This window comes from Eucyclogobius newberryi, unplaced genomic scaffold, assembly GCF_026437365.1.
Source record: "Eucyclogobius newberryi isolate DKJ021-1_F unplaced genomic scaffold, fEucNew1.0.hap1 SCAF_12, whole genome shotgun sequence".
Classification (NCBI taxonomy): Eukaryota; Metazoa; Chordata; class Actinopteri; order Gobiiformes; family Gobiidae; genus Eucyclogobius; species Eucyclogobius newberryi.
Genome location: NW_027315746.1, coordinates 8,383,476 through 8,408,037, shown reverse-complemented (window position 1 = coordinate 8,408,037; position 24,562 = coordinate 8,383,476). Strand labels below are relative to the sequence as shown.

The 24,562-nt window shown below is 40.7% G+C and overlaps 1 protein-coding gene across 1 annotated transcript in view; it reads right to left on the bottom strand.

The window, feature by feature from the left end:
- The window catches only part of LOC140356028 (activin receptor type-2B-like), a 33,161-nt gene extending 9,366 nt beyond the window's left edge, over positions 1-23,795 (bottom strand). Inside the window, exons 1-6 of the mRNA XM_072440719.1 lie at positions 23,657-23,795; positions 13,126-13,333; positions 7,426-7,535; positions 5,213-5,364; positions 3,876-4,019; positions 2,642-2,785 (exon numbers count right to left, since the gene is read on the bottom strand). Of these exons, the coding sequence (XP_072296820.1) occupies positions 2,642-2,785; positions 3,876-4,019; positions 5,213-5,364; positions 7,426-7,535; positions 13,126-13,333; positions 23,657-23,708 (810 nt within the window). The 5' untranslated portion in view covers positions 23,709-23,795. The remainder of the gene's footprint in view (positions 1-2,641; positions 2,786-3,875; positions 4,020-5,212; positions 5,365-7,425; positions 7,536-13,125; positions 13,334-23,656) is intronic.
- Positions 23,796-24,562: the final 767 nt, after the last annotated feature.

Genomic DNA, 24,562 nt, shown 5'->3' with positions numbered 1-24,562 from the left:
TTACGCTATACTCATCATGTTTCAACCAAAAGTATTTAACATTTGAATGAAATAATGTTGGATATACAAAGATAAACGTCCGTACTATGCATCCCAGTAACTTACGACATAGTTTGATCAGTCCTTAGCCGTGGATGCGACCAGATTGTCTCACTGCCGGGGCCATGAGGCTTCCCTGTCTCTGCTGCCATATCACAACAGGAAGTGATGCGCCTGACTTTGTACCAACTTTATCGACAACCAAAGACAATACAAAACTACAGTGAATAATGAATTTGAAAACGAAACGGTTAATATTGCGATTTTTCATGAAAAAAAATAACATCGCGACTTAACGATTATTTACACTATTATAGCAACGGTGAAAAATTAAGTTAAATTTGACCAAAACGGCCAAATAAAAATAATATATTTGCATTTAGGTCGATTTCTTGGGCTTTAAATTGAACTAAAAATACTTAATTTTGCTTCTAAAATTATCACAATTATAATTTTGTGGTTCTTATATTGTGATCTTGACATCCCTATTGTTTCATGTCACTTCTGAATGGTTCAAAACTGTTTCAAAACCGATTCAAATGTGGACATGCTCACCGTGTAACTGCAATTCGCTTCCCTGATTCTTTTACTTCAAGCCAAGTTAACTGCCAGTGTATTAAAACAAACCAGAGGCATCTTAAATCGAGATTAATCAAATAAACGAATCTTTGCTGGTGAAAAACTCTAACGCCGTTTTGTCTCTTGTGTTCTTGTGCCCGCAGCATGAACCAGCCTGTTCTCACTGAGCAGAGGCGACTGGGATGAACACGGACTGTGGTTCCTCTGCCCCCGTCAGATTAAGACCTGGTGCCACGAGGGGGGCACCGCCTTGCCCAAAGACGGGGGCAAGAGTTCAGCTATACACCAGCTATGAACGCTCCAGCTTTACTGCGACTCAAAAAAAACAGCAAACAACAATATGACACGTGACGCAAGACGAGCAAATACTCTTGTCACTGTAACCGAGTCAATGTTTGGAGTAGAATTTTAAACATGTACTTGTACTTCTGAGAACATTTTAGCACGCGCTTTAATTATTAAGAATTCATTAGTAAAATATTGATCCAAAAAGCTACAAAATCTTTAAGTAATTTCATCGACTTTTAAATTGTACTTAAAGGGTAACTGACTGGCAAAACCACTTCTTAACCAATTTAAAATAGATATATACGCATCCCTGGCCTTATTTAGTCATTTTAGTGCACATTTGTTAAAAAATCTGACTTTTGGGGCCAAAGTTGTGCTCGCATTGTCCACTTTAGATTCAACTGTGGCCTCTATATTTGAATTTTGCGGTTGGACCTGTGGCCTCTGTTCAATCATAAGCCCCGCCCCTGCGAGCCCCGCCCCTGCGAGCCCCTGAAACGCCAACAAATTCGCCCGTCTTCGGTACGTTCAACGGTCTTCTTGTCAAACCGCTACATCAGTCAGCAACACGCCTCGGTCCAACTGCATAACGTGCATTAGAAGCATAAATAATAAGCTTTAATTTGACGTCGACGACCCTCTATTCCCCATTTGCGACAATTACGGCTCAATCTCGTTTGAATGCCTTTGTTGGCGAGACAAATGAATTGCGTCGCGCTGTCCTCGTCGTCTTGACTGCGAATTCATCAGGACGCGAGCAAATTGCGGCGTTATTTCGAGCCGGGACCGGAGCGCTCGTCGTAAATCTGCAGAGCGTCTCGCTGTACATTACCATGCGCCGCGTGGTCATAAAAAAAGTCCCTGTTTAATAAAGCGCGCGCGTCCTCTCCGGCGAGGTAAATATAAGGAGGGTTATTGGAAACACACAGGCGTTTCTAAAGCCCAGGTCGCATAAAAGAGTCGGAGACTATGGAAGAACACGCAATTCTACACGTTCAGAGTGTGGAAACTGCATTTTTGTGATGGAAATGAGTCAGAATTTAAATACTCTGCGTATAGACCCTTTAAAATGTGAGAGAATGTTTAAAATTCCGGACGGTCAAGTAAACCACAACACATTTCCATGGATTGACAGGTAAATTTAGCAAAAAATAAGAAATAGTTTTGAATATTATATTGAATATAAGTTAGCGTTCCTAGTTCAAAGGATGTTAAGTTTGGCAAGCTGTCACTCTTTAATCTCTGTCAAAAGGATCGTAAAATGTTATTTTCTAGTAGTGTCATCATAAAAAGTTGAATTTGCGGTAAAGTATGTTCTGTATCTGCAGAGAAAATTAATCCTAGTATATAACATCTGATATTGCTCGCGTGTGGTTTTCATTGGCCAAAAACCCAGTGAATTTTTCATATTTTATGGAGGTAAAAAAAATAAAATCCTCGACCGATGTCACATTATGCATCTTCACATTGGCCTCAAATCTGGAGTTTGTGGTGTTTTTGTTAAACTTTTGGGTAGGTATTTTGTTTCCTTACTAGACAAAAATAATAAAATAATAATAATACATTTTTGGATGAGTTTGTTTTGTATTGTTTTTCAAAATTAATGTCCTTTTTTTTGTACAGCCCTTTGGAGTTTACCTCTGTGACATAGAAATAAAATGCTCTTGGACTTGACGTGTTGAGTCTCTCGCCAAGATGTACGATTGTTTGTGAAATGGTAAACCCTTGAACTCACCCTCTCGTGGAACTCGCTGATGAGCCACAGCTCCGACTCCAGGTTGGAGCCGTGTTTCTCGGCCGCGATGTAACGCAGGATGTTCTCGTGCCTCATCCCCGGAGTCAGGAAGATGTCCCGCTCATTCGTCCACGACTGCTTGTCCTGGGGAATAAAACACAATCACAAATTAAATAATGTATATATTGGTTCATTTTTGTTCAAATCTACTGGATTTCCTAGTTGAGAACATATGGTTGACGGTGGCAGGTCTGGTGTGTACATTCAGTGGAACGAAGTACTAAAGTAAAAGGATTATAGCCAAGTTTAGGTATCTGCACAAAGTCATTTTATCCACAAACTGCTTTAGCCAGTTGGTGAATATAAAAACACAATTTGCCGTGCCTTCGCTGTCCGAGGGATGAGAAAAATCCCAATTTCAGTCGAAGCTAGTCCCGCCTGACCGCAGATCGTTCGTTTACCTGTTGCTACGGTGATGCCCAGGGCGTAGTGATATAGACCGTGACTGAAGCTGCGTCCGAATGTCCACACGTTCCCTACAGAGGGCACTATTTAGGGCTTGCGCCATTTTTCGTGCCGTTTGAATGTCCAGCAGGTGAAAAACTAGCGCACTCAAAATGTCCCACAATGCACCATGAAAAGTAGTGCCCAGCGATATAGTCAATATAGACCACAATGCATTGCGAGAGGAGGGAAAAACAACAGCGGCAGGTCACAACATGACTGAATGGCGCAAGAAGTGCTGTTTAAATGCACTGTTGACTCGAGAATGGGAACAAAAACGCCCTTAAATAAACCGCTACGCTGCATAGTTGCTAGCATTAGCCGCTTACGTTAGCTTGACTCATCATCAGAGACAAAAAGTTGAATAATCCAGTCCGTTTGTTATATATATGAGATCCGCTAATTGTATGGCGATTTTTCCATTTTTTTTTTTTAACAGAAAGCAATTTTTATTAGATTTCCCCCCCCACTTTGATGCCAGAATCACGTGACCTGCGGCGAGGAGAAAGTAGTGCGGGACCGTGTAGTGAATGAGGGGTCAGGGGACGAGTGTGGACATTCGGACACAACATAACTGTCGCCGGAACTACTTTTACTTGTAGATTTGTTCAAAAATAGCGCACTCCAGTTAGCATTAGCTCACCGACAGTAGTACATTTACAGTAACTTTAACATCGACACAAACAACAAAACAGTGAAAAGTGAGGCTTGCGTGGTCTAGTGTCTGTACCTGAATGGGAAAGATCTTGACGGCGACGTATTCGCTCATGAGCTGCGCCTTCCAGACGCACCCGAAGCGCCCCCTGGCTTTGATCTCCAGCAACTGCAGAGGTTTCAGGCCGATGAGAGGAGAGGGAGGAGTCTGCCCGGGATCCTGGAAATAAAAAGGGCAATATTTGTGTCAAGGATTTTATTTCATTACATCCAAAATATGTAAAAAGTACAACAGATAAAAAAGTGAACATATGGAAAACTGGTATATCTTAATTTAGAGATTTAAATAGGATCTTTTAGGGGATTTAGCAGGCAAAATATTCTTTAATTTGAATGTTTTACAAGTTTATATTGTATTATATTACTTACAATAATGCTACGAAATGCCATTTAGTGGAATAATGCTTGTCGTAAATATTTATTGTAGTTTTACATCAGTCGAGGGACAGTTTGGAAAGGGGAAAATTACAGGTTTTATTTAGTCATCAAGGCAAAATGAAGGGATCGTTTATTGTCAAGGAGCGCATTTATTTCCCCGACAGTTTAACATTCATGTAACAAAATAAAGCCGCTGTAATTCATTTTTATTTGTTTAATAATAACTACTGTCTAGGCTTGTCACAAGAACAAACGGAAAAAAACCTTTTCTCGATGTTACAATATTGTAAAAGAGCAAAAACATATAAAAAGCTGAAGTATTTATAATGAGTCATAGCAGTTGTTTATTCAACTCTCTACAGTTTAAATCTTACTGTGCGACAAAAAATGCCCAAGAGTGCAAAGAAAGCACACACAATAAATATGAATCCCTAAAAAATATAGTTCCATCTCTGATATATTGAACCATAAGTCGTTTTAATACTTATTGTGACATTTCTAATATTGTGCACTGACTTTGGGCTGTGTTTAAAATATGCTTGTCTGGTAACAGTTCTCATGTCCAACCAGGATATAAATTCATAAACTTGAACATTGGTAAGCACATTTAACACATAAGCGTTTAAAATGTTATCTCGACAAATTGAGAGAAAAATGACATTCGGGCTAAATTTGTTTTTTTGATAAATTTGATACTAAATTTGGACTAAATGTGACTTGACAATTGAACTTACTGTGTCTTAATTTATTTGTCATTTCTTTAATTATTTCATCATTATTTATATTATTCATATCATTATTTATACTACTATTACTACTGCCACTATTATTTTATTTTTATTGTCCAGTGCTCTGGTTCAGTTTCTTTTTGTACACACTTTACTTCAGACGAGATCGCAATTTATTCATTTTTGTTTTATGTACAGTAATACAAACGACACGAGTCTACATTTACGGCGGCGGCGCCTCGCTCACCTCGCTGAGATCGACGTGGCCGTACGGCGGTTTGCGGTGGCGGTACATCCACAAGGCCAGCACCAGGGCCAAGGACAGGACGCACAGCGGCAGCAGCGAGTACACCAGCACGTTGAGCAGGGACGGCACCCGGGGCGGGAACCGGATTTTCACTGAGAGGCGGAGACAGGAAGAGGAGGAGAGACGTGAAACAAACAAGAGCGATGCATATTTACGACGCTGGGTCTACGGCTGGGTTACTCTCAGTCATCGTGTCCGTACAGAAGAGCTCACAGTGGGGCTGGCGAATCACAATCAGAAAAGGGTTTATTGTCATCGTCGGGGAACAAACAACGCAAACTACGAACTCCCTTTGGCATTAAATATGACCAGGGTCGTCAAGAGTATCGAAAATCGCATACTGGATACTCGTTTGAACAAGTGTCGACACAAAAAGACAAACAAACGTGACAAAAATTGCATGTTTCCTGAACAGTTTTAGAACGACGTCTTATTACTAGTTCTCGTGACAAAGAAAGTACTATTACTACTACCGTATTTTCCGGACTTTCATAGTTTTGGCCGGGGTGCGACTTATACTCCAGAGCGACTTATTTGAGATATAATTCGTTTTGGCAACAGCAAGAGGGCGCTCTAGGCTCTAAGCGACGCAGAAGAAGAATCTGCACTTCCTCTTCCTCTGGAGTTTGTGGAGTTGTTTAGAAGTGACACAGACGAATAAGAATTCAATGGATTTAGTGATTTGGGGTAAAACTGATGCTTTGGTAAACTTGTTAGCATGTTCTTTATGCTATAGTTATCTGAATAACTGTTCATATGTTACGTTAACATACCAGACACTTACCACAGTTCTGTCTGTGCCTCATGTAGCTGAAGGTGTTAGCGTTAGCATACGTCATGTAGCTGAAGGTGTTAGCGTTAGCATACGTCATGTAGCTGAAGGTGTTAGCGTTAGCATACGTACACCTATTCACCATGTTCTCTCATCTGTTATTATTTTAAACTGCATTTACAGATGAAATGTCTGTTCTTGGTCTTGGATTTTATCAAATAAATTTACCCAAAAAATGTGATTTATATATGTGTTTTTTTTCTTCTCTGTTATGCATTTTTTTTGGCTGGTGCGAATTAATGCGGAAAATACGGTACTCAGAGTTGTCAGAGTTCTTCACAATTGTCTGTAGCGAGTAATCCATTATGCTGCTGTTGTTGTTGTGGCGACAGTCCTCTCACTTCTCCACACAGACACTTTATTTTATTTTTTATTTTTTTTAAATCAAAGATCCTGTCGAGTTAGTTAGCATCTTGAGAGCGTTTAGATGAGTGCGACTCTGGAGACGCGTTCAGGAGCACTGCAGACAAACTAAATATGAACATAAAGTGGATAAACCGAGGCACAGACCATTCATCAGGTTGTCACGCGTTAGTATGAATGACTGTAGGTTCAGTGTCGAGGGGGATGAAAAGAGAACGTTTTCAGAGAGTTCACGACCCTGAAACGCATCGAGACGTGAACCGCGGGCGCTTTGGCCGCTACAAGAGCGCCATTGTACTTGGTCCGAACTGTAACAGGAAATGTGTCTAGGAAAAAACGTCTCGAAGGCATTTGTGTTTTGCTCGGATTATTCGCCCCTTATTTTCTCTTTTGTCGCCATTGAAGTCTAAATTGATCTGCTTGTGGACACTGTGATATACTTTTACAGAGAGAATATATTTATAGAGTTATTTTTCAGTATCTAGTTTAACTTAGATATCCATTAGTAACTGGGCACCAACCAGACAAAATGTTTGTGTCGAAGCAGTGCAATTTTGGCCATTTTTACTCACAAAATCCCTTAAAGCTGCTGTGCAACGATTTTATTCTCGCTAATAAGTAAAATTTGCCACTTCCCCTTAAGAGTTTATTGTAAAAGAAGTTTATCGTGACAAAATCAGACCGCTGTGTGCCGTCTGCATCCGACAAAGCCTTCCATTGATCGTAAAACCCAGAAAAAAGCCCTTTTCGCTTCGCCATTTGAAAAAAAAAGAAGAAAAAAGTTTTTCAGTCAATTCACAACAATGCGGCTGTAATCTTGCATAAAAACATTAAAAGTTAAGTTTGAAAGTGATGCAAATAGAGGAACCGCTCAAGGAAAAACTTAAAGTTGCTCGTTACTCGTAAGCGGTTGAAGCGGTTTGAACACAGGGCGTTAACGGCAGGATTTTGGACTGACCTTTGCTGTCGGTGAGGTCCGGAAGGTGGGTGAAGCGCTCGTTGCAGTAGTTTCCCTCGCAGCAGCAGAAAAACACCTGCGGGTTCTCCTCCATCGACACACACTCCTGCCTAGAGGGAGGAGACGCAACAGATTCGGGTTATGCTCACGTCATCGCGGCATTCTCCAGCCCGCGAGGTTTAGTCACGATGCGGGGCAGGTGAAGTGATGCTCAAGACTGGACGCTTTTGACTCTACAAACATGAGGGCGTAGGAGTAAAAACAAAGAAAGAAAGAACAGAAGACTCAGAAATGGCAATTTACTAAACTATGTAAATCTGAGGTCGCATGCGTTTGTTCTGAATGTTGCAAAGACGAATGAATGTAAGTCAGAGGTTTCAATTTGTAATTTGAAAGTCATGTGCGACAAATAAGAGGCCGTAATGCGACTGACACACTTCATGGTCCGACAGAAAGGAGGGGCTGGAGAGAAGGGTAAGATAAAAAGGTACTGTTGTCAGTCTGCTGGTTTTTGTTGTAATACGGAGAGTGGATGAGTGATAGAGACAAAAATGAACATCTCTAAATGAGGCTGTAAATGTCTTGGTCGCGGTTCAAGTATCACACAAAAAGTGAGTAGTAGGGATGGGCCAAACGAGTCGAGCTACATGTGTCAACCTGTGTCACGAGACACATCTACCGAGTCATGAGTCATGTGCAGCACGAGTCTCACGTCAGTTTGTTCTGTGGTTTGTTGGTGATAAATATTTGCCGGTTCTTCTCTGAGGGATAATCACAAGAATAACCTCTGCTTTAACTTCTAAGAGTGAGTTTCCTTCTCACTAAATTATCTCTTTGATCATCAGAACATATTTTGATTCAGTGTTCACACTTTTGAATTAACGATCCCAGTGTTTACGTGTCTGCTTAAGAAGCAGAGTCTACCTTTTTAGACCACCAGATGGCGCAATACCGTGCACCAACAGTGTCAATACTGTGTCAACACAGAGGGAATGTGTAACACAACCCTTGACCCAATCACTCCTTTAAAAGTGAAGAATTAGAGCGCGACTTGGCTGTGAAGATAAATGCAATAGTTTATAACCACACTTAGTATAGAGTCGTTCATATTGCCATATTTTAACAAACTGTGAGTATTAATTCAAGATTTAAATGATCTAATTTGAAAGTTAAACAGTCAAAAGCACCGTTTGATTCAAGACCAAATCAATTGCCTGCTAACATCTGGCATTTTAGCATTTTAATTAAAAAAAAGAAAACGGTCCAATTGAGAAAGGCTGGATTTTATAGGAACATAAAGTCATTTCTACAAAGCTCAGCAGTTTGACGCCTTTGACAAGCTGAAACTAGAGCTGCTGAATGTGTAGAATGTTTCCAAGGCAAGGAACCCAATGACATTTAAAAACAATTCTGCTGCTTTCATTCACTTCCACAAACGCCGTCTGCATATGTGTCGGTGCAGAAACCTGCTCAAACATTATGTAATCCCAAAGACTACACGAGGAATGCGTTAATTGCGAGGACTCGAGAAGCTTTAAGAAACTCGTTAAAGTACTTTACAATGCGAGCGCTTTGACAGGTTTTTGGACAGAAATACAGCATGAGACCTTTGCTCTGGCACAGTCCAGTCTCAGGGAGGAATCGAACACACCACACGTCTTCTAGTTGAGGGGTAAATGCTCTTTTCATTGAGCCACAGTGAGATCAAATGTGTACATTTATTGAGCAGGATATACCTTAAGTACTACAGTAACAGAAATGACTAGAACTTGTTGAGAATTGTTAAAATAATAGAGTGCAAACGACCATGCATTTAATTAAAACAAATATTGGTTTATATATATATATATATATATATATATATATATATATATATATATATATATATATATATATATATATACTGAGCAACATTGTGCTGAAGCGGAATAAAGTATTTTAGTCAAAGTATACGGTCAAAATATTGTTTTTATTGTTCATTAAATACAATTCTACAAAGTGCTGTGAAGTCTAAATTTACTTTGACAGAACATATGCCCAAATAATTAGAAATGTGTCTGATGTGTACATTTTGGGCCCCACACAAGGTATTTGGAGCTTTTTCTTCCATGTCCGCACTCTCGGTGGAAATATTTGATGATATACCGGTAATTATATTTAGTTTGTTGCTGCGAGTGTAAATAGTTTATTTCCTCTGTTTGCGTCGCTCTCCGCAGACGCTATAGAAGTTATGCACCGACATTCTTTTATCTGAAGGACTCGACCGACGAAATAATACACATTCATAAAATGGAATTATACTTATATTTATACTATATACTTATACTCAGGAGCGACTTGTATGTGATAATATTTGTTATTTTCACACTTGCAACCGCATTTCAAACTCCAGTGCAACTTATATATGTTTTTCTTCTCCATTATGCATTTTTTGGCTGGTGCGATTTATACTATGGAAAATACGGTAATCTCTTTTTGTAGCATTTTTCACTTGAAACGATGTTCTCAATATGGAAATTGTGCACATCTTGACGTTGATTTAAAAATCCCGATAACATCTATATTTCGCTACATTGCCCGCCTCTCGTCGCGTTTAGCGCCCTGACGGGGGAAAACGCCGCCGCTCACTGCTAAAGCGCGTCACCTGCATAACCTCTGTGGACATGTAAGCACTGCACAGAGCGAGAGAAGCGCCCAGAAACACCCCCCCCCCCCCCCCGGGCCCACCGTTTCTAAAGGGGCTTAAACCATTGTGTGTCCCTCTGCCCCTCCCCCCTCGCTCTGCCCCTCCCCCCTCGCTCTCCCGCTCTATCTCCGCCCCTCTCTCTCTTCGGTGCATCTCTAACAGCCGCGGGGCAACAGCACGGACCGCTCTATATTTACACGCGGCTCGGTTTGCACCACTTCCCGGACACTGCGTTTTAAAAAAGGACTCTCAAAATATTACATTATGTCACGCCTGATTATAAATAAAAAAACATACACGCTCGGTAGACGCGCCTTTTCGATGAAACGGAAACGAGCCCGGTTACGACTGGTGTGCGGATGTAGTCGTTTAGTCGATTAATCGGTGGTGTTAAGTTGTTGTTAGTCCTCATCGCATTTAGATTACGAGGATTTATTTGGGGCACCAGTGAGGAGAAAGTAAGGAGCCGGTAGTGAATTCAATCTGTCTTTTTGTACGTTTTCTAGGACCTTTCTGTGTAAATAGTTTGCAGTTTGGGTCAGACGCACGGTCAGGTCGTACTGACTGTGGAAAGCTTTAAAAAAAAATAACTTTTAATAGGGAAATATTTGAACGTACTACTTTATTTTTTGTGTCGTACTGCACGCCGTTTTTAATGTTTGGATGTCTCTGTAGCATTTTTGAGATTTAAAAAAGTGCAACATAAATAAAATGCATTCATGTTATTATTGTATTATTGTTATTATTCCATTTAAAATATATATATATATATATATATATATATATCATGTAAAATATAATTAAAAATAAAATAACATTTATTTATTTTTTTATTATGCATTTAATTTTTTATTTCTTATTATGATTACTAAGTTTCGAGAGCTTTTTCCACGTCCCCTTTTTAGTCGACTAATCGATCGGCAAAGCACGCCTTTAGTTGACTACGCCCAAAACGTTTTCACTTAATCAAAAGATGCAAACCAGCGCCACAAAACGATCACCCAAATGGCTTTTCTAGTCCAAGAGATGTAAAGGAGGTAAGGACGGTATATCAGATATTGGAGGCTTTTCCCAGATATCGTATCGCTCAGATATTTTTAAAAAATGCTGGTATTTGGCACAGATATTTCTCCGTCTCTGTGCGCCTCAGTCCATCAGATTTGCCTTTTTGAACAATAGAAAAACAATGATGTTCAATAATATACGGCTGCATGTTAACACGCTCTTGCAGCAGATGATTTTAATGCAAAGATAAAAAGAATGTATTTTGTCATTTTTAGTTAATTGATGAAGTTTACTAACTTAAACATCAAGGCTTCGATCCCAATGTGTTTCATCTGGTTAAATAATGGTTGATAAATCAATACATTTGTGGGTTTAATATCGTATCGGTCAAATATATCGGATATTGGCCTTTTTTTTTAAACTATGGGACCATCCGGAGCACGAGCCTTTTATATACAAGAGCTGATATGTGTTGGTAAAGTTTGAATTACAACATAAATGTTCGCCCGCGTGTTCAGGGTCAACGAACCAAAGATGGCACTGAATTTGTTTGTCTAATGCTTCACGGGGGCGCGCCACTCTCATTAAACAAACAGAAAAATCTGCAAAATTCTTCCAAATCAGATAGAAATGATAGCAACATTTCAATATATATCTATAAATACATGAGTCGATGTAAATCTCTTAAGATTAACCTTTGGAAAAAATGGTCAAGATGAAATGGAAAGAGGATTATGTGGAGACTAAACCAGGAGATTCAGGCGCAGCAGGATTATAGCTCAGAGATACTTCCATGTCAGAGGTTTAATCTGGAAACGCAACTCAGATTTATGGATGTTGGTGATATTTATTTTTTGCAGTGGGTTATAAGTAGTTTGTGAGTGAATAAATCTAGATTACCGTATTTTTCATAGTTTTGGCCGGGGTGCGACTTATACTCCAGAGCGACTTATGTGTGATATTATTTCAAAACCTCTGGTGTTTGTGGAGTTGTTTAGAAGTGACACAGAGGAAGAAGAATTCAATGGATTTAGTGATTTGGGGTAAAACTGATGCTTTGGTAAACTTGTTAGCATGTTCTTTATGCTATAGTTATCTGAATAACTGTTCATATGTTACGTTAACATACGTCTTGGATTTTCTCAAATAAGTTTCCCCAAAAAATGCGACTTATATAGGTTTTTTCTTCTCTATTATGCATTTTTGGCTACTTATACTCCAGATCGACTTATAGTCTGGAAAATACGGTATTATAACACACGGGACAAACGCTTACCTTTGCAAAAAAATTGTTTCAACGATTAAAACAGGGATGTCAAGATTATAATTGTTCAGGTCACAATATAGCCAATTGTAAGAACCATTACATGTGTATGTAACCATATTATAACCGTGACAATTTTAAATGCAAAATTAGGTGCAAAAATACATAAAGATGTATGAGATCGACTTTATTTTCTTGAATAAATGTTTAGAGATTCAAACAAAGATGTCTTTGTGTAAATTACGCATAAACTTCCCATGTGTGATGTTACTTCCTGTAGTTTTCTTCAGATTTTTCAACGTTTTCTCCGCAAATAACTGCTTGATTGGTGTGAAACTATCATTTATACGCACAACATACAAATACACCAAATAAAGGCAAAATTACAACATGGTAAAAACCTGTCATGTGTCACTTTAATGTCTATTTGTTTTCCCCTTTTTTTTGCTCAGATTTGAATAATAAGGTCTATTTTTCTTAGTTTTTCCCCTTGATTTAGACCAGTTTTGTGTATTAGGGTCTATTTTTCTTAGTTTTTCCCCTTGATTTAGCCCAGTTTTGTGTATTAGGGTCTATTTTTCTTAGTTTTTCCCCTCGATTTAGCTCAGTTTTGTGTATTAGGATCTATTTTTCTTAGTTTTTCCCTTGATTCTTTGCCTGTCGTTATTGGCCTTCTTCTGAGGTGTGTTCTCGTGACACCCAGAGCGTTCTCTTATCTTATCGGGCGGCGCGGGCGTGGCCTGACCTGTCGTAGCAGTTGAAGTCGTCGAGCCAGCAGCCCTTCTTCACCAGCTTGATGGTCCCGGACGAGTTGAGCCACGAGGCGTAGCAGTGCAGCCGCTTGTCCTTCTCGCCCTCGCACCGCTCGAAGCCGCTCTGGTTGGTCCGCTCCGTCCGCCAGTTATCGTTGTAGTAGACGCACTCCCGCGTCTCCACCTCGCCCAGACTGTAGCCTGGGAAAACACCACAGCAAAGGCAGAGTGTTAGTTCAGTGCCGACGAAGGAGGAGCCGCGAAATCACGAGCGAGTTTGGAATTGGGGGGCAGCAGCAATTAATCGACCGACCGTGACGAGAAGTGGGCAAAACATCGATATTTAGATGATATTAAGATGGTTGTTTTGAAGGTATAAGCAATATACTCCACTTAAATTGAATATAAAGATAGTTCTAGTGTCTATAAGGAGCATAAGATGATGCACGTTTGTGATTCATTTTGTCTGATGATTAAACCTCAACAAATCACGTTTAAAATACTTGTTTTTACACGTTTCTGTTGGATTGGCATAATATTGTCTGGCTGTCATTAATCGAAGAAAATAGACACATTAATTTTTGTTAATATCGTTCACACAATCGTGACTAGTAGACTATATTTTGAAAAATGGGGTTTGATATTCGTAATGTGGAGTCTACAGCCTCTAAAAACACTAATGAAAAGTCCTTCTCGTGACAAAAACACTAATGAAAAGACCTTCTCGTGACAAAAACGCTGCAGTTATTAAATCAAAATGTCAAAAAAGAACCATCAATATCAGATTTTCGTCAATAACAGAATTTATTTTTTAAAATTCTTTATCTAGAAGACATATTTCAACATTTATTTGGTTCAAAATGTGTTAAACAAATCTCAATGTGCAATAAAAATGATCGCTTGACTTGTCAACAACTGAGATGATTGTCAGTTGCAGCTTTATTTGAAATATTCACGTTTTAAATCCATTAATATGTAATTCTACTAAAATAAATATTTGTGGTTCAATCAGTGCGTTCACTCAAACCACATCAGGACTAAACCAGGACTAAACCAAAGACAAAAACAAGACCAAACAAGACTAAACCAGGACTAAACCAGGACAAAAACAGGACTAAACCCTGGCCTAAAACAAGACATAACCCTGGACTAAACAAGACTAAACCCAGGACCAAACAGGCCTGGAACCAGGACCAGTCCAAACACAGTCTCAGTCCTGGTTTAGGCAGTCTGTTCCGTTCCTAATTTTTGTCTTTTTTAGTCCTTGGCACATCGAGAGTTGTCAGACACACACGTGTCATTCCAGAAGATACTCGACTCAGTCCAATAATGTCGTTCATGTGCCCTCGAGCAGGACACACTTTGTCAAAATGATCAAATACCCAACACAAAAGGAAAATGTGCTGACTTATTGAGCAATTGTTTCAGTGCTGCAAACAGGAAAAGCAGAAAGGCTCCCTGCAGCCCCGATACTGATGTGCAAACAATACTTTGTACTTGGTCTGAATAGTCTGGTCTGTCAAGTATTCAGGTTCTCCCAATGACAACCAATCAATAATCTAAAATGTGCTTGTGAATATCTACTAACAATGTAAAAAGGACATGAAAATGAGTAAATTGTAGAAATGGTGCTTATACCACAGTTGATTTATGCAGATTTGACTGTTTTCTTATTATTAACAAAACGTGTGGTATTTTAATTGTGCACAAAGTATTTTAATATTCTCTAGTACACGCTACATCTATAACTCCATCACAACCGATCAGCTGCATGGGGCCCCAAAGCCACCAAGGGCCCCCGACAGGATCTAAAATTGTACTACAAACGATGACAAATTGCAACTAGACAACATTAACATTCATCTGAAAACGAGAACAAACATTTTACAAATTGTAGAGAAGAGGATTGAGGATTTCTTGAGGTTTTAATTTATAACTATTTGTTTCTTTCCACCATACTATTTATATTTTTGCTTGGGCCCCCTGAAGGCTTGACTGAGAAATGCATCTTGATTTACTGTCCGAATAACAATAATCTAATAATATTCGGTCAATCAAAGAGAAATGCATTCGTTGTAGCACTAGGTTATTTGGGAAATACAAAATTATTCAAATATCTGAATAAACGTCAACGTAAATGTGCCAAAATGTGTCTTAAACTGCATTAGTTGAGGTTTGGAACAGTAAAATATCCTTAATGTTTGAAAAAGAACAAAACAAGTCCATAAATAAAAAGGTTTATAGTCACTCTTCTGTTTCAAAGTCAAATTTCTATCAATCATTTGTGTTTGTATTGTGATTTTAATGCATAATTTGATTTACAACAGACAAACTCGCCCTTTATCCCGTATTTTCCAGAGTATAAGTCGCACCAACCAAAAAATGCATAAGAGAAAAAAAAACATATATAAGTCACATTGGAGTATGAAATGCGGTTGCAAGTGTGAAAACAAATAATATCACATATAAGTCGCTCCGAAGTATAAATATACGTATAAGTCGCACCACGGCCAAAACTATGAAAAAAGGTGCAACTTATAGTCCGTAAAATACGGTAACACCTTTTTCTTAACTATTGCTGATCGGACACAGTGCCGTTCTCTAATCCAGACCGCACGCGCTTTCCACATTCAAACAAAGTACACAAGTACTTCAAAAACTGCAGAGCCCGTGGGCACGTGCGGCGAGAGTCTGCGAGTTCGGGCGCGGCGCCAAGTTCGGGATCTCTCCGTCGTGAAGCAATCCTCCAAGGCTACGAAATCGCTCATAACGGTTCAAGTCTGACGCAATCCCATTCACTCCATATCTTTGCAAATGTTACAACGGGCAGGATTTAATTACCGTGGCAACAATGATACGGTCGTGGAGGGCCCTTATGGGAGCGCCGCGGCCGAGAGATAACGAGTCTTCAGCGAAACTCTTAATGACGTACGGAGGCGAGATGTGGAGAGAAAAAGAGCATTTTTCTGTAGGATTTCCATTGTGCGCGTTTACGCCAATGAGAATGTTGGCGAGATTCACGTCAAGAGGACGCCAAAAGTACAGAAAGAGTAATATCTAAAGAAAAAATGACGTTGCCATATATTTGTCAAGAAACTCCGGCAATTATTCAAGTAGCGACTCATGACTAGATTAATAAACGGGAATTTCTATTGGACGTTAAATACAAAATATACAAGTTGAACTGACGACATTCTTATTTTATAGTATTTGGTAGTACTTCAGTGGCAAGATTTATGAATGACACCTAACTATTCTATCGAGTGTTTTTCAAACTTCCTATAAGTTATCTGTTCTTTTCCTCTGTATCTACCTGCGTTGCAACAATGAAATTTCCCCATGTGTGGACAATAAAGGATCATCTTATCTTATCTTAACCTACAGAACTAAGTAAGTTTGGCGATAGAGCTCCCCCTGCAGCTCCTTTGTGGAAATACACTGTCAGAGAACAGCTTTTTTGTTTTTTTTTCTTTCTTTTTCGAAATAGGTCAGTAAAGCCACATATTAATAAAAAGACTCGGGGTTTCTCAGGAGAGTTGTCTTTGGGTTGATGTCTGCAAATGTCGCCGGGCCCGTTTTCCGCCCAGAGACAGCAGGGGGCGGCGATGGACACTGCAAACGCCCAAACATAAAGATTTAAGAGGACCGTTTTCCTTAAAATGTAAGACAAAAATGAGCCCCATTTCAAACTAAAGCTGGTCTTGGAACCCTTTGATCTGGACTCCAAAGTTTGATTTACTCAGATTACAAGTGTTAACAAGCTTCGCTCACAGGAATAATTTTTAAGCTGGTGTCTGGATGGTCTGATTGACATTAGTTTGTGTATTTATTGGGTTTTGCCAATTCCTCGCTCAAAACTGACACTAATTTGACCAAAAAAAATGTTTAACGGGCTTAAAGTTAAAAATAAAGTCCTATTACATCTTTTTGTTTGTCATTTTGGAGAACAAACTGACCCCGACGCATCAAAGAATGTTTGATTTGACTGAAAATAAGAGAGTTACAGTTCTCCTTTATACATTTATCCCGCAGCTCGATAAGTTTCCTTTTATCAGATGTGGACAAATTAACAAAAAGTCCACCTTAAAGACATTTCACAAGGAACAAATGTTACTTAGTTTTCCTTTAAACCATACTATACTACGGGACATGTTCATTCAGTAACAATACGAAGATGGAACTGTACTTCGAGTCAACGGTTAAAGAATGAGCCAGATGCTGTATTTTCTGTAGAAAGAACTAGTTTAGTATTTCAGTATTTCACTTTATCATAAGTCTGTTTTGCATTCAGTGGATTGTGGACAAAAAACTAGTTCAAGTTCAACTATGTTCACGATAAGTAGACTTAAGGGGCTTTTAACTTCATGTCTTCCGTCTCTACACCCATAAATCTCTTTGGGCTTCCTCTTGACCTCCCGTTTCTTGGCAACTTCAGCATCTTTCTACTCGTATACTCCTGTGTACTAGTGTGTACAACTTTATCTGCCGAGCCATTTCCAATATGAAAAACATCTTACTCCATCTCGTTTTTTCCCCTTATCGGGCGCTAGTTTTAAAAAACATCCAACATTTCTGCTCTCCATTCTGTTTTTTCTTTGTAACTACTATACCATCCACTATAGCTCGGGTTACAGGTCGGCTCTGTGGAAAAGCGGCTAAGAATGCGTGTTCATCCTAAGCAATGTTTGAGCGATAAAGACGCCAGCGATTGAACGAATGTGAGATAAATAATAGTTTTTTTACGCCGCAGTGTGGAAACTCCCAAGCTAAGCAAGAGCATCTCCATGGAGACGAGCAGGTAGCGCACTCTCCAGCGGAACAGTAACGCAGTGCATCATCATATCGCGTGGGAAATGACTTACTCTACATTGCCATATAACAAGGAGTAAAAGGTAAATGGTAATGATATTCAGATTTACATATGTCATTATTATGATTATGATTTTTTGTCATAAAATATATCGTGGCTTTATAGACCCTTTAATGCTCGGCTTGGGGGCAATTGAAGGTTCAACTATGTAGACAATAATAGTCTTTCAACAATTAACTGACATCAGATCTAAGCAGCAATGATTTTAAGTCTTTTAAATGCAAAATAAGCAACAGTTTTGATTTTTTTGTATTCAAACGTCACATAAAGTATAAAGTGTGGTAAAGTATGTAATGTATGCCAACGTATTTGTACAGTAAACCCTCAAAAAGTACAGTGTGTGTCATGAAGTGAGATGTAAACCCCAATTGTAAAAGTCTTTAACTGACGCTCTCTCACTAAAAATAAAAACACCACCAATTTTTCACACGTCGTAATATTCTGCTGTTAATCCAAGTTTCTGCACTGAAATCACACTACGTTCCACTTCCCTTTTGCCTCCGCTCGGGACTTTAGAATGTTTTTGTTTGCAGCTTCTAAAGGGTCGATACGAGACCCCCGGCGAGGAGATACTACAACGATGACACGGCAGCTCTGACACGAGGTTATCGGTTACATAAAGGTGACTCGCCGTACGTTTTGTGCGGAGTGTGGTGTGAACGCGCTCGTGAAAAGAATAATGTATACAAAAAGAAAAGCTTTGTTCCAGGGAAAGAAACTTCGCAAAACAGCAAATTCTGACATAAATATGGAACTTTTATGCGCGTGAAAAGGGTCAGATATCGTTCAAGTTCATACTTCTTTTTGTTCCTTTTCATTCACATCGTAAACGAATAAAAGTACTTAAAGTATAGATGTTATTTTTATACAATGGGTTTGTTTTGTTATAGGGCCGTGAGAGTTGTGGAAAAAAAGGAAATGTTTCTTTCAATCAAATGATTAAATAGATTGTCCTTCTTCCTTCTCCAAATGAATGGTAAAAGGAAGGAATGAAATGTATTCAAAATGGCCCTGTAAAGAAAAGGCTGTTCAAAAGGCCAAAAACTTCTAATATACTTTAATTTCATGCAAAAACTTTTCTTATAGAACAGACTTAATCCTCGTTTGACGTTTGGTTATTACACGTCCATACTAACCGCTGAGATTTTAATAATATACCGTATTTTCCGGACTATAAGTCGCACATTTTTTCATTGTTTTGGTCGGGGAGCGACTTGTACTTATATTTATACTTTTGTACTTATACTCTGGAGCGACTTATGTGATATTATTTGTTATTTTCACACTTGCATCCACATTTCATACTCATGTGCAACTTAGATGTTTTTTTTTTCCTCCATTATGCTTTTTTTGGCTAACTTATACTCCGGAAAATACGGTAGATAAATGACTAGACTTTTTAAGAGCAAAAATATCTGCCATGCTATGGAAAACCTGCTGGGGCAAACTAGTAAAAAGCCGTTCACAATATGAAAAAATTGTCATTTGTGTGTCAATTCCATTCAGTTCCTGTGTATTTTTGAAGCAGGGAGTCGACGGTGAGCTTCACGATACATCAATGTGTGGTTTTATTCCAAGGGCGACCTCCAAATGTCATTTCAAATCTTTTTCTCCATTTTTTTTGGGACGCTGTAAGCTTTATGAGCGAGGACAATACGGCGTGAAACGGGAATGAGAACGGGAAAGGACACGCAAACTGTGGAGAGCCGGACTCGAACTCACGACGCATTTCAAATCATGTTAAATCAAATACACGTGAATAAAAACTGCAAAGAAACCTAAAAAAAAACAGCTATAAATCTTTTGACGATAAAAAAATAAAGCTAATATGTTATATCGTGGATCAACTGTTGTTCTGGGAATACAGGGGAATAAAAATCAACAAGTACAAGGGTAAAGCGTGTCAAAAGTCTCTCAGTAATATTAAAAACAAGATTGATGTATCTACCTCTGTATCTACCTGCGTTGCACCAATGAAATTTCCCCATGTGGGACAATAAAGGATTATCTTATCTTATCTTATGTATTATCTTTATTGCTATATGACTCTATTACAAACTTTGAATTGTGCTCTACAAATAAACTCCATTTCGATACAAAGGAATATAAACCACAATTTAAAAAAACCTTTTCTTTGACAATAGAATGTAATTTAACACTAAATAATTGTACTTTCGTTACGTACACTAGTGTTTTTTACAAGCTCCGATATATTTCTAGGGCTGTAGTCGACTGAAGCTATTCTAGGTCGACTAAAAGGAAAAAGCTCCAGAAAACTATAAAAAAGGAATACAACAAGCTCAGAGGAATCAATGGCAAAAATGATATCAAAAAGTACCACTAAAAAGAGCAGTTTAATTGCAAACACGCCAGAATAAACTCTAGATTTACTGGCTAAACTGCAGCCAGCTTATTCCTTTCTGCCGTGGTCCACACACACCTTTAATAAGAATAAAAGTATAAGTACATGAAGATGCCACGGCCCGATTAATCGCCCACATGACTAAAGGTCTACAGCCTTCTATAGATCAAGGTTCATTCTAAAAGTGTTCAGGAAGTGTGACGTTTGTCCCGTTTGTGTGCATTCTTAATATTGATAACTGCGCAAATCAGTTTCTAGATTTGACATTCGTTTTAATACCAATCTAGATCTAATTGTCTATACTTTCTACAGCCCTTGAAAAGTAGACTACCAACGATGCATCAGCAATATTCACAACGCAAGATCCACGCGACACTTTTTCCAAACGATACGATTTTTTTTAACGTAATAATTGTTGCCGCCGCTCAGTAGATGTTTTATTTGAAAGACAAACTGCACACAACTCATTGTCAACATCCCGCGGACGTTCACGCCGATCTTTGTTCGAGGAGGACTTAAAAAAACAGCGCCCTGTCTCTTTAAATCCTTGCCTATAGAAGCTGCCACTGCTGCTGCTGCCCATCCCCCCAGAGTTACCCCCACAGCCCATTACGCACACACAAAACACACAGAAAATGCACACTAAACACACACACACAAGACACACACGAAATGCACACAGGACACACACAGGACACACAGAATAGCAAGAGGGCAGGTTGCGCTCGTTACTGCAGCTATGTATGCTATGTATGCACGTAACTTACAAACATCATCATTATTACGCACAGAAAACGGGAGTGAAAGGCGCGCGCACGTTTTATATGCACGGCAATAAAAATAGAGCGAGGGAGAAAGAGAGAGGGAGGAGAGGGGGGAGAGAGAGAGAGAGGAGGAGGGGGGAGAAAGAGAGAGAGGAGGAGGGGGGAGAAAGAGAGAGAGGAGGAGGGGGGAGAAAGAGAGAGAGAAGAGGGGGGAGAAAGAGAGAGAGAAGGGGGGGGGGAAGAGAGAGAGAGAGAGGAGGGGGAGAAAGAGAGAGAGAAGAGGGGGAGAAAGAGAGAGAGAAGAGGGGGAGAAAGAGAGAGAGAAGAGAGGGGGGGAGAGAGAGAGAGAGGAGGGGGAGAAAGAGAGAGAGAAGGGGGGGAGAAAGAGAGAGAGAAGAGAGGGGGGAGAGAGAGAGAGAGGAGGGGGAGAAAGAGAGAGAGAAGGGGGGGAGAAAGAGAGAGAGAGAGGAGGGGGAGAAAGAGAGAGAGAAGAGGGGGAGAAAGAGAGAGAGAAGAGGGGGAGAAAGAGAGAGAGAAGAGGGGGAGAAAGAGAGAGAGAAGAGGGGGGAGAAAGAGAGAGAAAAAGAGAGAGAAGAGGGGGGAGAAAGAGAGAGAGAAGACTGGGAGAAAGAGAGAAGATTGGGAGAAAGAGAGAGGAGGGGGGGGAGAAAGAGAGAGAGAAGAGGGGGGAGAGAGAGAGAGAGAGAAGGGGGGGAGAAAGAGAGAGAGGAGGAGGGGGGAGAAAGAGAGAGAGAGAAGAGGGGGGAGAGAGAGAGAGAGAGAAGAGGGGGGAGAAAGAGAGAGAGAAGAGGGGGGAGAAAAAGAGAGAAAAGAGGGGGAGAAAGAGAGAGAGAGAAAGGAGGGGGGAGGAGGGTGTGTAACGCTCCATTGAGGCCGGGATGGCATTTGTGATATCTGCGCTCGGTCACGTGCCGCGGGATCATCCCGCGCCACCCAGCCCCTCCCCCCCCAGCACCGCGTCACCTGGCGAGGCTTTTACGCCACAACAGCGCGGATCCAGAAGCTTTTCAGTGCAAGAGTGCGGAGTGTGTGTGTGTGTGTGTGTGCGCGGGGGGCCACGGTGGCGTTAGGGGCCCCGGGACGCAGCGAGATTTGGCACACGACGCGCAGCTGGGCCACGCAACATTTCATCACGAGAGAGAATGCAGTGTGTGCGGGGCAACCACGTATTTTTAATCGTGTGGTTTAAAAAAAAAGAACATTAAAAAAGCTCAGTTCTAAAATGTATTATGTGCATCTAAAATAAGGATAAATGCACGTTTGAAATAATATCCACTGATCATTTTTGTCATTAATCCACTATAAAGACCCACACAATGAGGGACACACAGCTGAAGAACTGTGGCATCTGTCTTACTTATTTGGTGAACATATTTTGGTTTTATAAATAGAAAAATACACGAAAAAATAGGTTTTATAAATAGAAAAACACCAGGAAACGTAAGAAAAAAGAGGTTTTAAAGGGTTTGTCAGAACAAAACTAAGAAACGCAAATCAAATCCGTCAAATAATAGAAGGTAAATGACTTTGTAAAACTGTAAATTTGACCTACACTACATTTAACATCGTGTTCAAAGACATATAGTGGTCGCCTTTATGTTAGTGACACAAAAAACACACAAAACGTACAGGATTGTTTGGTGAGGTTGACATGTTCTACAGCAAAATACAGCATTAAGCGCGTCAAAATATCGACAAATATTGTAAAAATGGCTGTATCGTGTCACAAAATACAATGTAGAGAGATTAACAGGCTTTGTGTCGGTCACTTTCTACAAACACAGACTTGGATTGGAGAAAACAATCCTCCCTTTTGCCTTCACGTGCTTCTCCAAATTGTTGTTTTGGAAAATGCCCCCAATAAAACCCCTGGTCCCAAATTGGAATAAGCACAAGCACTTGACACTAGGACAGCGGATCTCTCTGAACCTTTTTGCACATTTTTAATCGATTGATTTGGTGTTTTTGGGGCTGTTTTTTGGAGGTTTTGGTGTGTGTCGTGAGCCCCTTGTTCCAAAACCACAAACAGGAGTCTTTTCCCAGAGCCTGTATAATGTTTCAAGATGTGCTGCTGCAGCTGTTGTCATCTATTTATGCCAAAGAAAGAAGAACCGGAGGCAAAAAGCGCACTCCATAAAAACAACCGAACGCATATTTTATTTGTTTTTTTTACATATAAACTGTTAAAAGTCCAGATAGGTCGCGGGCGGGGGTCGTGCGTTTAAACACAAAAAAAAAGAAGAAGAAGAAGAAGAAGAAGAAGGGGGGTAAAGCTAAAAGAAGAAGCGAAAGGGAGGGAGGGGGACAAATGGCCAGCCGGGGACAGAACGACGGGGTTTTGTCCTGGGGGTCTCTGTCGAAAGTTGGACGCGCGCGCGAGCAGAAAAATAAAAGCCCAAACTCGCCAAAGCAACAAGACTTAAAAACACCGCGTTTGCAAACTGTTCCACGCGGGGGAAAGAAACACACACAAACACACAGAAAAAAGAAGAGTATAAGCCGCTTACCTGCGCATAAAGTTCCCAGCAGAAGTGAACAAGTGAGCCATGACAGAGACATGTTCCGTCCGCGCTACAGAACCGGGACAAACAAATTTCCCCGCGCGCGTTCCTCGGCGCACATTAAAAAAAACAACAACAAAAAACACACACAAACTCAGGTAGTCCCAAACATCTGCGGACACCGTCAAAAGAAGCAGACGCTGACGACAAACATTTAAAAATATAAACTGCCTGTGAGGGCCTGTAGCCGTGTTAGCAGTGCGTTTGTCCCCCCCGCGCGCGTCCACGACCACTGCTACCGACACGGTGAAGCCGCGCCACGGCAACACGGCGCAGCGACCGACGCGTGTCAGCGGAGCCTCCCGCAACAATGTCACAGGCGGCGGCGGCGGCGGCGGCGGCGGTGGTGACGGTGGTGACGGTGGTGGAGGTGGTGGCGTTGGACCGGGACTCCCGTGAGGGGCGCGCGCGCTACTCCGTCAAATTTGGCAACATCGCGCGTCGGAAGTGGGAGAGCAAAAAGCCACGAGCCGCGCGAGGCGTTTCGGCGGATCAAACGGAGCGAGGAGCGGGCGCGCGGGCGCAGGTTCCGGACACTTCTTCTTCTTCTTCTTCTGCTGCTGCTGCTGCTGCTGCGTCTTCTTCGCGGTGGAGGCGGTGGTGGAGGCGGTGGTGGAGGGCTGGATGGCACCGCAGCGTCGGGAGGTCGGTCGGGTTTACATGCATGTTACTGATCTGTGTCCAAAATGGCTTCTAAGTTGGGGGGGGGGGGGGGGGGGGTAGGGGGGAGGGGGGGGAGGAGAGACCCGGATGTATAAACACAAAGAGGGGATTTCAGGCTGCCAGCGGTGTGACCTTAACGCGACACCGCAACGCAGACGCGCGGAACACGCAGCGGAGTCGGTTGCGCAA